This window comes from Dendrobium catenatum, unplaced genomic scaffold, assembly GCF_001605985.2.
Source record: "Dendrobium catenatum unplaced genomic scaffold, ASM160598v2 fragScaff_scaffold_621, whole genome shotgun sequence".
In the NCBI taxonomy this organism is placed as follows: Eukaryota; Viridiplantae; Streptophyta; class Magnoliopsida; order Asparagales; family Orchidaceae; genus Dendrobium; species Dendrobium catenatum.
Genome location: NW_021319083.1, coordinates 21,401,061 through 21,416,544, shown reverse-complemented (window position 1 = coordinate 21,416,544; position 15,484 = coordinate 21,401,061). Strand labels below are relative to the sequence as shown.

The window sequence follows — 15,484 nt, the reverse complement described above, 5'->3', positions numbered from 1 at the left end:
TTCAAAAGCTTCTATACACTTATGATTAAAATCAAAAGGGATGTCATTTTCAAATAAATGACATAAAGGCTTCATAATTTTAGACAAGTCCCTAATAAATCTTTTATAGAATCCAGTGTGACAAGGAAAACTTCTCACTCCTTTAACAAAGGTAGGAAATGAAAAATTTTTAATAACCTTAAATTTTGTCTTATCCACCTCCAAACCTTTCTTGAATATCTTATGGCCCAAGATAATGCCTTCTGAGACTATAATAGACAATTCTTCCAATTTAGCACTAAGTCTGATTCTTCTCATCTCTTCAATACAACAACTAAGTGATCAAGAAAAAAGAACAAATAAAGTGCCAAATATAAAAAAATCATACATGAAAATCTAAATGCCTTGCTCAATCATATCTAGAAAGATAGACGTCAATCCTCCAAATATTACAAGGGCATCACAAAGTTCAAAAGGCAATCTATAAAAAGAAAATGTACCATAAAAGCTAGTAAATATGGTTTTATTATGATCCTTAGGTGTTATAGGAATCTAAAAATAACGTAAGTAGCCATCCAAGAAAAAAATAGATATCCTGGAAATATATCTGGCATATGGTCAATGACTGGAAAAAGGAAAAGTTCTTTTCTAGTGGTTTTATTCAGCTTCCTTGTAATAACCTGCATATTGATTCTGCTAAATATATTTTTTTTATGAAGTCAATATAAGTCTAAATCACAAACTATCTTCACCAGAGAATTATTATTGTAGTATTTTAATTACACAATTTTTTTTCGTAATTTTTGGGCACCATTAAAATTCCTTAAGAAATTTGTACCTCTCGGTACAAGTGGGGATTTTGGGACCGTTAGGTGTCTGTTTTGTAAACTGATTTTATCAATATTTTTGAAATAAAATAATTTATTTTATGATTATTTTTCTATAATTTTTAAAGTCCGAAAATAATTTATTTGAATTTTTTATTAAAAATTGATTATATTAATATTTTATTATAAATAGCATTATTCACTAACATATTTTATAAAACTTTTTTAATTTTTTCTCTCTCATGCATTCGGCTAACAGAGAGATGGCTTAAGAAATTTGAGAGAAATTTGAGAAGAGAGAAAGAAAAAGCTTGGATTTAGAGGTCGCATGGCGATTTTCGTTCATTGATGCAATTAGAAAATTTACTCGTCTCGCTGTAAGGAACCTTTAACTTATTTCTGATATCAAAGATTTTGCATTTTTTATATTTTTCTAATCAAACTTGTGTTTCCATTATCGAAAAATAAGAATAATTTTATATTGGTAAAACTTTCTCCACGTAGCTTTTTATATGTTATAGAGATTAAGATTATGAACGTTTTAAATATTTATTTGAGATTTTTCACATGATGGTTTTGAAAATATAATAATTTTTGCTTACTTAGAAATTTATTTAGACGTCTAAAAATAGTGATTTAGTTCAATAAAAGCTTTAGAATATTATTTTATGCAATATTTAATAATTTGATTCAATTCTGAAAATGTAAATTTTTGCTTAGTATGATTTTTGTTTTCTACCTTTATGATATTTTCCCCTTTTTAAATTAAGTTCGAATATATTTTATTTACTATAATGTTTTGAAAATAAATGTGGATAGATGATTAGATTGAGTAATAGCTAGCAAATATTACATTTATAGTATTGTAATAATAATATGTGTGTAAAGGCTAAATAAAGCTGGTTGACCCATTGGTTGGAGACTGATTGACTTGTAGAAGATGGTGGGCCGATGAACTTTCCTTTAAATACTGTAATTTGGTGTTATCCTCTACTGATTCATGAGATACATTGATTGAGAGTTATAAGAAGATGGTTGTTGTGCCAAGAGAAAAAAAAGTGACGTCTTTGTTTACTGAGCAAATAGTTTATTGATATTGATACAATATTGAAAAATATCGTGATAACCAGGACTTCTTGCTTGTTTAGTATAACTATTGAAATGCATATTATTGAGGCATTATACTTATTATTGTATGAATTTATTCTTATATAGATTTACTGTTATTATATTATTTTATTGTTGTTACCAATTTAGATATTAATACTATTTGATACTACTGATTTATTGTACTTATAGTAAGCATGTGATATACAAGATTTATTCAGCATATGATTAAGATATTGAGCTTTTAATTGAGATATTGATTTTATATTGATATAGAATAATTGGATAGCATATGCACACTCTTATATGATTTTATTACATTGACATAATTTTGACAGTTTTTATAAATATTTTGATTTAATTCTTTATCCGATTTTTATAATGACAATTATTACAGATACATCGATTGCTTTATTAATTTGACACTTGTATTAGTTTATTATTTTACTAGCTTATATACCATAGTATTTTACTATTTATAGATTTATTACTATTGCATATAAATTTTACTATTTCATTGATTCAAATATCATATGAATATTACTGCTATGATTTGATCCCTTACATGCATATTACTTATTTGTCGGGCTTTAAATTCAATTGTAGGTTTTGGTGACTTGTTTAGCTTTTTAAGTTGGTTATATGTGGTTAAATGATTTCAAATCATGATAGAGGATCAAGAGTGTGAGGTTAGTCAGGATTCTTTTAGGTTTAGGTTCTTTTTATTTTAGCTATTCTTTTGTACTCATGATATGATATATATGTGATGATTGTATAGATCGTGAGTACTATTATATATAATTTTTGTGATTGAATATAGATGTATACATTGATATTTTGAATTATATAATTTGCTTCCGTTGTTTATTACTGATAAATAATATTATGTAGCTCTAGTTATTATTATTTATTAAAAGATAAAAGATAATTATTCCAAATTGATTCTGGGACATCACATTCCTATAGTCAATATAAATTCTCCAACCTGTGACCGATCTATTTTATATTAACTCGTTCTTTTTATTGGTCATAATAGTTAAACCCCCCTTCTAAGGCATACAGTGATAACTCAAGCACTATATAAATTAAATAGATAATACATGCATCAAGCCATTTAAGCAACTTTTTTTTCAATTACTTCCTTCATAGCAGGGTTCAACCTTCTTTGAGGATCAGCCTTTGGATGGGAGACTTCTTCCATCAAATATTATTGCATGCACAATGATGGACTAATCTCGTGTATATCAACTATCATCCAACCAAATATTTTCTTATGAGTCTTTGGTACGTAATTTCACAATTGTACTTTATAAAGGTTGATTTTAACATAATTAAATGTATTAGATCTATGTGATATGATTGTATTTGTATCTAAATAATGTATAGAAGATGCAATTTTACATTTTTAAGTTGATGCCATCAATTATTTTGTTGAGTTGAGTGATAGCTTTCTAAAGCAATTTATAGTGTTTAATTGACACAATTAGAATATTTGTGCTCTAGAATCTTTTCTAGCCATTCATACATATGCAAAACCTATAATTTTGAATGTTTTTGTTTTGTAAATCGAATGCCATGGAAACATTGATATGATTTCTTGTGTTGTGGGATTATCGATATTCTTTTGACGCATTTATTCATGTTTATAGCATCTTGTCTTCACTTCTCATATTTCTTAAGGGCGATATCCTAAGGTAGACAACATAGATATATGTTCAATGTCCATAAACATGTGTAATACCACATTTGTTAGCAAATTATTGGGTTCGGACACCGGACGTGTTCGGAGCTCAATGAAAATACGCCACATCACCTACTACTCGGTACTGAACAGTACCAAGCAGTACTGAGCTCAGTACTATCGGTACTACTCAGTACTGTGAATACCGAAAGTAAGCTATATCAGGTGTCCGAACCCAATAATCTCACCCATTTGTTAGCCTAGGACTAGGTCCCCTAAATCCCTTAGCTTACGATGTAGCTATAGATGAGGTAACCCACGTTGCATTATTTTACATACATAATTATATGTGTGTATTATTCGGATTATACCGAACTGTGTAAGTAAGCAATCAAAATGGATATGCTAGAGTCAAACATACCCAATGAGCATTACAATATAGCTCTAGTGCCATCAGATAGTGTGATGCAGTTAACTAATGTTATAGCACAAGTAATGGAGGATTTGGAGGAAGAATTGATTCTAGTGCAGAATAATTCGAACATACTATAGAACAAATGACTATAGGATCGAGAGCTCACAGTAAAAGATCAACAAACAAGATTGATGATAAAGCTTTTAGTGGCGGTCAAAAGGAGACTGTTGCACCATAATTAACTATACCTACTCCAGTGATGCCATATATGTATAACTTACAGTATCTAAAAGACAGACAACAATCTAGGAGTTCTACTGGTAAGATATTTATTTTAAATAATTGCATAACATAATATATCACGCATAATTAAAAGTTTTGCCTGCGATTACTTTTTTATTGCTTTTTAAAATATTTTTTAATAAAAATTTTATCTTAAACAATATCAAAATTCTTTTATGTTTTATAAAACGGTTTTTGCAAACGGGTCGGTTTCTAGAAACCCGAACCCGGCCCGCCTCGGATTCGGGTCAACCCAAACCCGAAAATTCCGGGTCGGGTTCGGATCGGGTTTTCGGGTCAGATCAAATATTGACAGGTCTAGTTTCATTTGCGACAGCTTTTTTATTATTTTTTATAAAGTAGTTTTTAAAAATAAAAAAAAAAATTTATAGTGAATTTTTTTTTACTGAAAAATTACTTTAAATAAGAAAGCTATTTCAAACGAAATCAAAGATCATCGATGCTTGTAAGTTTGAGAAAATATGCTCAGTGAGATAACAAATCAAAACAGTTGGTTCATTTCCACTTCAAAATCATAAAACAATGACATAATATTATGCAGAATTCCAAATGCTGAGAAATAAAAAAAACTACGAAAAGCTAATCCAAACAAGTTCGTCATCTCACCTATTGCACTTCATCTTTGACAACTTCTTTCTCCTCTTCTTATCAGCTTTGGGAATTTTAGTTTTCCGGGCCTCCCTCTTCTCTTCCTTGACCTTCTTCTTGTTCTCCTTCCGTGCAGATCTCCTCTCGTCAGGGCTTAATTTACTCTCTGATTTGTGCGGTGAATCTTCTCCTTCGGAATCACTGCAAGACTCGCTCTCATCAGATTCTCTTTCGGCCGCATCACCTGCTACGCAATTTGTCTGTGTATCGGCTCGTGCTTCTTCAGCGAGGTCTGACAATGGCGGACGGCTGGTCTCATTTCTGGTGTGTATGAATCCCAATAGAGGTTTGTCATAAATTTCTTTTGCTTCTGGCTCATAGGCAAAGCTGGGGCGCTGAAGCATTGCCATTTGAACAAGATCCTCCTCACATTGCTTGATATAGTCTAGGGTCTTTTAGAAGGAACAGTAATGCAGAGCGACATGCACAAAAGTTAGTACAAATGCATTCAACAAATTAGGATAAAACTGCAATCCTTAGTAATAAATAAATAAAAACTTTGGCATCTACAGGAAATGCAATTCTTATAAAATTGACTCTAAGAGAATCTCCAACCGAAAATCCCATTTTTCACTCCAAAATGCAGTGAAACTAAAAAATGTTGTGATTCATCTCCAATCGAACTCCATTTTGTGCGGTAACCGTCTTTCTCCTCTTTCACGTGTTTCTTTCGCAAATCCGATAGAGACAGAAAAATAGCGTAGGTGAACAGTGCGACGCCAATATTGGCATCGCACTGTTCACCCGCAACTAAATAGCGGAAGTTTTGCCGTTCGGCTGGAGCTTGCGAGCGACGCCATTCATGCATTCGGAGTTCGGTTGGAGAAGGCCTAACTCCCTCTATAACCCCAATGTTCAAAATGGCTAATCACACCTCCCGGGAATAATATATTGTATGAGGGGAATAGAAAATAACCCTCTATGTTCCCTCGTTGGATTTGTTTTCCACAGATTTCGAACTGGATTCATCAATGATATGGCAAGCAACACAGATTTAAGCCAACTTAGAACAGGCAAGAGGTCTAGGAGACAAGCTAAGGATCCAGCTTATTTCTCAAAACTAACAAACTAAAATAAAACCAACTCTTTGTCTTCGTTTGGGATGGCTTTCTTACTGCTTCTTAAAACAATTTTTTTAGTAAAAAATTAAATTTTTATACTAAAAAGCTGCTTTAAGAAGCAGTAAGAAAGCCGACCCAAACGAAGCCTTTTATCTCCCTCTCTCCCTCCCTTGGAAATAATTGAAAATAAAACTAACACAGATCAGAATGGTCACTTCCAAGTTTTTAGGAGATTACATGGACATACACAGTTGGTGAAATAGGATCATCTTCCGCCATGTCTCCTCTCTCCATAATAATTTTCTGCTGTACCTGAAATCATAAAGTGATTATATGTAAATCACCAGAGACCTGCCAAGTTGACTTCCACTAACAGGTAAAAGACAAATTACCTTTTCAAGGTAATCATCAACATCGCCATCATCAATGGCTGTATCAATAACAAAATCAAATAGTTCTTTAACTGCCATGACAGTAACACCATTTTTCTTAAAGAAATCCTGCAACAACATGGAAATATTCAAAGAAAACATAAAACAAACAATAGAGCTACAAGGGAACAAATCACTTACTGAAACATGGATGCAGTCCTCACGTAAAAAGTCTAAGGCAGAAGGATGATCAAGGTCTACTGATTGAGAAACATCAATAATATACAAGTGGCCCTGGAAAATGGGAAAAATACTTCTCAAGTTGTAAAAAGGGATCAAAATGGTCAAGTTAATAGTAGCAAAAGAATGTGTAGGTACAGATCATTAGAAATACCTCAAAATACAGTATGTTGTACTCACTAAGATCTCCATGTACCAACTTGCATTTTTGGTATAATGCCCGCATTGTCATAATAATCTAGAACAAGAAAATTGTTTACCATTGGAATCAAAAGAACCACTCATGATAGAAATAACAAGCATAAGCATGCTAGATCACAAACAATCTATGTAAAAATAAAAAATAAAGAAATACAAAAAAAGAAAAATTAAATAAATAAATAAATAAATAATAAAGAAATACTATGAAGTATCTGATAATAAACAAGTCAAAATAATGAAGTAGAAAATCATTAGATGCTAAGGAAATTAAATAGAAACAATCAATCTACGTAAACATAAAAAGAGGTAAAGAATGTTTTGAACAGAAAATCTTTTTTTTTTAATTTGCCGAAACCAAAAAAAAAATCTGCATATTGATATTCAGTTAATGTCATATCAATTCTTTGTGAATCAGAGTGAAATTGAACAAGAAATTCTTTTTCTCCTTTTATCGATTAATAATAACTTAAATTATGATGAAATTGAACAAGAAAATTCTTAAATGTACTAGATTTTAGGGTTTGAGCTTGAGTGTGCACAAGCACACAAGAGAGGATACAAAAAAGGGGGTTCTAATTTAGGCTTCTAAATTGCATACAATTAATATCTTAGAATTGGAGTCACTCAAAAATATTAAATTGTATGAGAGAGAGAGAGAGAGATGCAATTATCTATACGTTTTGAAAGATTAACAATTCAATTTTTAGAAAAATATTTCATGTCATAACAGAAGATGAACAACCAAGACATCATAACCACTTCAGTAAACAGTAGAAGAGAACCTCAAGGTAACTTTCATGTAGCTTGTCTTCAGACAAATTGGCATCCTTTAGTCGAGGAGCAGCCCAACCTGCTTTACCTGTATCAGATAGGACCATCCCGTAAGTTGAGAAGGATGTTGATAACTCATTTAAAGACCCAAGGAATTAATTACTTAATTAAGAGATTCATACTAATTCAATATTAAATCAAAAAGTTATTAATAAATGCTATATTCAATTGAAACAGTTAAACTGAAATGATAAATAATGAAAATTTTTATTTAAGATAAATGAATAATTCTAAGTTATATTAAAAAAAAAACATAATTTTAAAAGAAAATCTAATGGTAAAAGACTTGAACAAAAAAAAATCATTTTGGAATAGATAAAATGAATAGTGAGATGTATAAAACAAAGTGTAACGTATTATATACAAAATTAAATAAAAATACTAGTATCAAAATGCATGTACATCCATAAGATCGTAGTAAAGACTAGTCTCATTTAACAATATTATAAAAGAGGGAGAGCGACAGAAAGCGAGAGACAGAGCAAAAGAATTAAAGAACAAATGAGGCAATGGACCAAGCAAATGAAATGAGGAAGTGATCAATAGAACGGAAAGATGATGGGAGGAAGCGGGAAAAGAGATCAAGCATGCGGATGAAGGAAAACAAACGAGAGGGCGAAGGCAAGTGGACCGAATGAAGAATCGAACATGTAAGGTTCAACAACTACGGGGGGTTAAATCAGTCAAGTTGTGCTCGAGCCACCCTCGTTTTGAGAGCATTTTATATTAATATTTTTAAACGAGTTGTCTTGCGAGGTAATGAGTCGCGTCAATCCTAGAACTTTAGCTCATCGAGCTCAGTTCACCGGCCATTTATTAAGCTGAGCCTGACCTGACTCACAATCCAACTCGACTCAAGCTTCCCCCTCCCCTCCAAAAAAAACTGAGAGGAATTCAATGGGTTGTCAACAAAATTCAGTAAGAGTACAAAAAGGAGTACCGAGATGGCAATCTGAACAAATAAACATGCTATCCACAAGGCAACCTTCAACGAGAATGAATTCCTGAGCAAGTTGAGTTCTTCGAAAAGAAAGCTATGTGGAGGAGCCTACTTGAAAAATTCAACTACGAGGTCAACATGGAGAAGTCAGCAATGTCACTTCCTTGGAAAGAACATCGACATGGAGAACTAGGCAATAGATCTTGACGTGAGAGACCCACTTGGAGAGGTTAGCAAGAAAATAAGAAGGATCTTCTAAATGATCCAAGAGGATGTTGTTCCAGGTGGGTTATAATAGGGGCTGAGCAAGAAAGTCAGCATGATTATGGAGAAGAAGCACTAAAGTTTATATTGTTGGTGCAGCCCGAGTGGTCCTTCTTTGGGGCTCAATCCTGGGTTGAGTTTGATTGGTATGGTAGATTTTACTAGGTGGATTCCACTTCTTAGTGTCACTCATCTTGCCAATTTTTGGCCACATGCACGCGCCTAATAGGCACAAAAAATCATGCATTTTAGACTATTGGAACTAGCATTGGTATTCCTCGTTGCTATAGTAGATGTCGAAAGAGTATTTTCTTTCATGAATATTATAAAAAATAAACTGCGAAATAGAATTTGAGATCAATGATGAATGATTTATTAATATTTGTATTGAGAAAGAAATTTTACATTCTATTGAAAAAGAAGTGATCAATCAACTCTTTCATAATATGATGAATAAACGTTATAAATTGTAAGTTGTTTACTATCTTATATTTAATATTATACATTTTTTAATAATAATTGAATAAAAATTTTTAAAATTGTCTATGCCAGCCCAAAGCCCAGATGAAAAAAATTGAGGAAATTTTTTAATAAAATAATTAATAAAGCCAACAATGTAGATAATTGTACATTTAGTTAAGGGGTTTTAAGATTTTAATGATTGATTGGTATATAAATTTAATATACAACAGTTATTGAAAGATGATAATGTATTTTTAGTAAGTGTTTTTATTTATGAGAATAATTTTTTAAAAAAAGTGAAGCTTATTTTTAGTAAGTGTTTTTATTTGTGAGAATAATTTATTAAAAAAAGTGAAGCTAAAGGAATAGTATAAGTTAGCTAAAATAAAAATTTGTAAGAGATCGTATATCTGGTTAAAGGTACAGAGTTAAAAAAAACAGACTTGACGTAACAAATCTTTTGAGACTAAGGTGAGTTTTCTTATTTCTAAATTGTAGTAATATTCTTTTCTCATAACCTAATGCATTTACTTGAGATGCTTATATTTCTTGTTCTTTTATATTTCATAAGATTATAATGATTTTTTCTCTCTCAATGCAAATAATCTCTTATATTGGCATGAATGATGAATATGTCTCCGCATTAGGTTTTAAATATACCCAATAAGTTATTTATATAATTCACACCCATTAGTTGAAATTATTTTACAGGAAAATCTCCTACATAATAGATGGGTGATAAAAAAGAGTTTGTATATATCAGGCGAGGAACATCAGTGGATAGGTTCTCATAAATGTAGTATATATACTATTATGTATTTCACAAATGTTATTGATAAAAAAATTATATATTTTTGTTATTTGGACATAAATAAAATGTGTGGTTTAATAACTCATTTGCGTATTAGAAGAGTTATTTAGGAAAATTGATCATAGACACCTATGAAAGTTCTCCTGTAAGTTTTGTCAGACTCCTTAATATATTTTATGACAACAATTTTGTGCAGTGTCATCCAATGGGTTTCTAAGTGTGAATTTCAGAGTTTACCACCTCACATCAACAATATAAATGGTGAGGTGAATCTACTAAGCAAATGAATAATTTACCTACTTTGAGGATGTGCTTAAAGTATACAAAACATCAAAACTTCAAAATTCAAGTGAATGCATGAAGATTCCAAAATGTGCTGGTATAGCATAATTTTAAGTCTAGTATTCAATGTATTTGGCTGAGTATATCTTAATAAATAATCTCAAAGATGATGAAAACATGATATTTTGATTTAAAGTATTCAAAACTTATTTTCCAAAAAAATGTTCTATAATTTTTTGGAAATTTTATCAAGTTGATTTTCTATTTCTCTCATAATTTTTATATTTAATTATTTGTTAATTGTATCGAATTGATTTTCTAGCCATTTTATGATCATATATGTGTTAATTTAACTAACTATATATGTTCCATTATATATATATATATTGAATTTATTTGACTATGTTGATAAGAAAATCATATCATTAATCATTTAACTTAAAATAGCTTAATTTGAATATCAATAATCACTTTAATTAAGCGGTTTTCATGTTGGCAAGCCCACATGATTTTGCATGTTTCATGCAAAGTTAGAATTAAGTATGCTTAATTATGTTAATTAACAAAATAAATTTTAATAAATCTCGACTCTTTATTTTAACTTGAAATTTTTATGATAGCTTATTAACATATATATATTTCAGCAAAAAAATATTTTAGATTTTTTTAGTTATTTGATCCATTTGAAAATTCTTGAAAATATGCAACACTTACAGTTAATGAAGAAAAAATGAAACATGGCTTAATTCATATTCGAAAGAATTCATTGGACTTTTTACAAGTGATTCTATATGTTAATGACCAAGTTTGGATGTGATATTAATTTTTTATGATTATCCAAAACAATACTTGTTTGCTGTTCTACCTGCTGCTAAAATGGGAGCTAGCCAATAAGCTTTCCTTTGTGCATGTTAAGAAGATAATTGATGAAATGTTCTGCTTTGAGGAGATAAAAGTGTCACTAACCACATTTGCATTGTACAATAAAGAGAAGAGATAGTACGAGTTCAACAATACAACAGATTTGGAGGTCGGCCCAGCTTTTTAATCGAGTGGGATGAGTTTTTAAGGACATTATTGGAGTGTTTTGTGCTTCTTTTTGTAGAGCAACGAATGCAAGATAAATCCATAAGGTTGTTACAAGGAGACTTTATTAAAATGGTATGCGGTAGAATTTACAATGCTCTTAAGATATGCACCTCACTTAGTTCTTAATGTAGAGGAAAAATGCTATCGACTCTTGGTGAGCTAAGGGACATGATCAAAAAAGACCCTAATTCTCTTAAGAATCAATGGTTACTCAATGTTGATGGAAAGAGCTAGAAGAATCAAGATAGATCTTCAGGCAAATCGAAGGCATACAGATTCTCCAAATATGAAAAATATCGAAGGATCAAAATTTGCTCATATTACTCAATCCAAGAGTTCTAGCAAGTACAAGTCAAAATCAAGTAGTAGTAGAAGCTACAACATCCAAAATTGTAAAAATGTGGAGGACACCATAAGAGAGAGTATTTGTCTAGCTCAACTACTTCCTTTTAGTTTCAGCAACTTGGACACATTAAGAGACATTATCCCACACTTGATCAAAGAACATAAGGAACAAACATAGTAAAGTAGCCTCTTAGAGGAATTTTAGCTGTCAGAGAATGATAATGTCTACTGCATCTACACCAAGTCATAGTCAGACACAACCAGGCTCAAGTTTGTGTTGTCACAGCATGAGACTTAAGAACCCCCTGATATTATCACAAGTATAATTTGTATACAATAAATAAACAACTAAAGTTTCATTTGATATTGAAGTACCACATTTGTTTTTTTTTTTAGGATTTCACCAAATCATCTAGTTTGAATACTTTGTATGCGCCTTTTCAATATCACGTTGATGCCCAATGCATTCTTTATTTCTATGACTTCTATGTACTCAACAAGAGTAATGATGAGAAGCTTAGTTATATTACCCTTATCCAAGTTCAATATAATATTAAGTAGGGATTGATTATCTAGCTAATTCGTATCTATAGATGTTGCGAAAAAAAAAAATATCAAGTTTCATATCCCTTGCAAAGAATAGTTAACGTATTATGATAATTAAGGGGCATCATCAATGATAATATATTCCTATAAGACCTTCAAATTATTGAAAAATGGACATCAAGTTTTTCAAGCCCAAGTCAAATATATAATCAAAGAGGTTTCAGGGCTGAATGAAATCTCACTATTTAAAGAATATTTGGCATCTTCTTAAAAAATTGCTTAGAGTATCTGATGAGGACATCGACAGACGCTACCGACATGTTTATCGCCGGCGAAACCGCAGATCGACGGCCACGATTCGGCGCCTCTACTTTTGATTTAGATGTCATGATGTATTTTAGTATTGTCTTGTTTGATTTACTGTTTTTCCCATTTTACCCCTGTGGGGAGTTATGTTTCATTGTAGCCCAGAGGGCAATTTAGTATTTTCACTTTGTATGAGTTGAGACCTATATATAGTGGTCTCTTGTATCTTTTTGAGTTTAATGAATTATTGAATGAAAATCTGATTTTTGTTTCTTCTTACTCTTCTTGCATGAGAGCTAGAGAGAAGTGAGAGAGAAAGCCCAAGGTGAGGGCCAAAAGCAACACCCACCAGTCATTGGAAGAGTCTGTGACTCGTGGTTTATCCCCGTCATCCCGCTCTTCTTCGTTTTCCACAAAACCCGCCGGCCCTAAGCCATCCTAAGCCGTCGGCCACCCCACCCTCCCCTTGCCGCCGGTAAACCTCCTCATCACCGACCTCCTCTTTCCCCATTCCCCACAACGGCTAATTTCGAAATTCGAATTTTGAATTTCGAAAACTTTCCAAATTTGGAACTTCCAAATTAGGAAAGTTTTAAATCCGTTTCATACAAAATTCAAAATTCAAAGGATTTCAATTTAATCCTTCCTAAATGTCATGAGCCGATTTGGAAACCAATCCCTTGCTCCCCACACAAAATCCCTCCCCATGAAGCCGCCGGCCACCTTGGACGGGCCCTCCTTCATGTCACCAATTAATGCATTAATTATGCCATCAATTTGAAATCAATTTCAAATTAATCTCCCTCCAATTGTGTTCAAAATCTGAGTCAAATTTCAGATTTTGAATTCACATGCTTCCTCTCTCTCTATTAAGCCGTCGGCCTCCTCCTTAATGGGCCACATTAATGCCCATTAATTGCCTCTTAATCCTCTTGATAATTTGAAATCAATTTCAAATTTCCTTCCCTCCAAATTACACAAATTCTGAAAATTAATTTCATATTTGTGTAACTCCCCTCTTTCCCTTCCTTAACCTAATTTTCCTCATCCCATCCACCCGCCCCCTTCCTTCCCTGTTCCGGCCGACCACCTCCTCACTCCCTCTCTTGGGAAATTTCAGCAAGAAAAGGAGAAGACAACACCCCTCTCCCCGATTCTCTTCAATGTTGAATGGCAGATCCCGAGCTTGAGTGGGGTCTAGTATTCAACGCTGACGGAAGTATCAACGTCCTACGGTCACCGTGCTTCGACGTAGGATTTGAAGAAGAAACCACCGTGGAAGAGTACTTGGAGAGAGTCGTGCCAATCCTTGCAAGCATCTACGACCGACAACTTTCAAAGCACACTTGGAGCCTCGACGGTCACCTACGACATCCATCCCCGCCGGCTACTTTTCCTCCGACGAAGTTCTTCGGCGCCCTCTCTCTAGTGGTAACATCCTTCATCGCTTGGATCTTCTATCTCCGCCAAAAGCCTACCAATCTTTGAGTGAGATGGCCCCGAGGTGAAATTCTCGTTGTTAAACGTTGGGTTTTTGTTATTGTACTTTGCATATTAAATTCTCCTAGAACTTGGAATGAATAGGTTTGGTTAATCTCTATTGCAACTCTTTGGCCTAAGCAAGTTAATATTTTCGAATTCCTAATTCAACTTTTATGTGCTAGCCTTAAATTCGTAAGAAGCAACACTTTAATCGTTTCTATTTAATTTCCAAATAACTCCTAGTAGTTTCACATCAGTATCTCCTGTTAGAAAGATAGAGTTTACAATTAATTTACGATTAAATTTAGTGCCTATAGATCGAAGTGCAAATATGGGCCAGTTTGGAATCATTTATTATTATTATTATTCTTTTTTTGTAAAACGTGTTTGGTTTGCCTTTTTAAATTATATATATTTAAAACAAACCAAGTTGTTTTTAAAAATACTAAAATAATTTTGAATTTTCATTATTTTAAAATGAAAACCACTCTGACCAATCGTCACCACCACCACTATTATCATTGCCCAACCAGTGTGCATGTCATCAGTATTCAGTAACACCACTAACATACATCATCACCACGCCCTCATGATTGCGACTACCAAATAAATCCAACTTATGCAAGATTCAATAAAATTTGCTCATAATAACAAATACCAATCAACTATTGGAATGGCTCATACAAAACACTATATGAAAAAAAATGTATAACACATTCATGTTTGCAAAAAACTGGAAAGAAAAAAAATAATGCGTTTAAATATGGAAATGAAACTATATATAAAATATTTATATGAGAAAAATTATACATTGAACAAGAAGCCAGAGGGAATATTATGATGTTAAATACCGATCATTTGGAATTTGATGATGGCAAATTTGTGTTAGTTAAGCTCAGTCCAATCAATGGTGTAGTTCAATGTAGGAAGATTAGGAAGCTAAGCCTTTCAATACAACCTGTCATCCCTTAACTGAATTAGAAAAAACTATATAGAGTTTGGAAGATTACTCAAGTTGTTTGTTCTTGACTTTGGTGGAGGTTGGAAATCACACATGCCACTCATAGAGTTCTCTTATAGAGTTTTCATCATATGAAGCACTCAATGAAATAAAATGTAGAATACATTTATGTTAGGAAAAATATGGCAATAGAAAAATAATGGGTTCAAATATGGCAGATGAGACCATAGATGAAATAAGACTAATTTGCGACGGATTGAGAGATGAATAAGGTAATAAAAAAATATTAAGATACTAACTACTGATCGACATAATTGGAAAGTTAAGGTGAG

General features: G+C 32.2%; 1 protein-coding gene across 2 annotated transcripts in view; it reads right to left on the bottom strand.

Moving 5' to 3' along the window:
• Window positions 1-4,755: 4,755 nt before the first annotated feature.
• LOC110104702 (serine/threonine-protein kinase RIO1) overlaps window positions 4,756-15,484 on the bottom strand; it is a 42,570-nt gene continuing 31,841 nt past the window's right edge. The window contains exons 8-13 of one of the 2 annotated variants that reach the window (XM_020833927.2): window positions 7,616-7,692; window positions 6,787-6,870; window positions 6,594-6,686; window positions 6,414-6,521; window positions 6,259-6,333; window positions 4,756-5,352 (exon numbers count right to left, since the gene is read on the bottom strand). In XM_020833927.2, the coding sequence (XP_020689586.1) occupies window positions 4,915-5,352; window positions 6,259-6,333; window positions 6,414-6,521; window positions 6,594-6,686; window positions 6,787-6,870; window positions 7,616-7,692 (875 nt within the window). In that variant the 3' untranslated portion in view covers window positions 4,756-4,914. The remainder of the gene's footprint in view (window positions 5,353-6,258; window positions 6,334-6,413; window positions 6,522-6,593; window positions 6,687-6,786; window positions 6,871-7,615; window positions 7,693-15,484) is intronic. The other variant, XM_020833928.2, reaches the window with a different exon arrangement.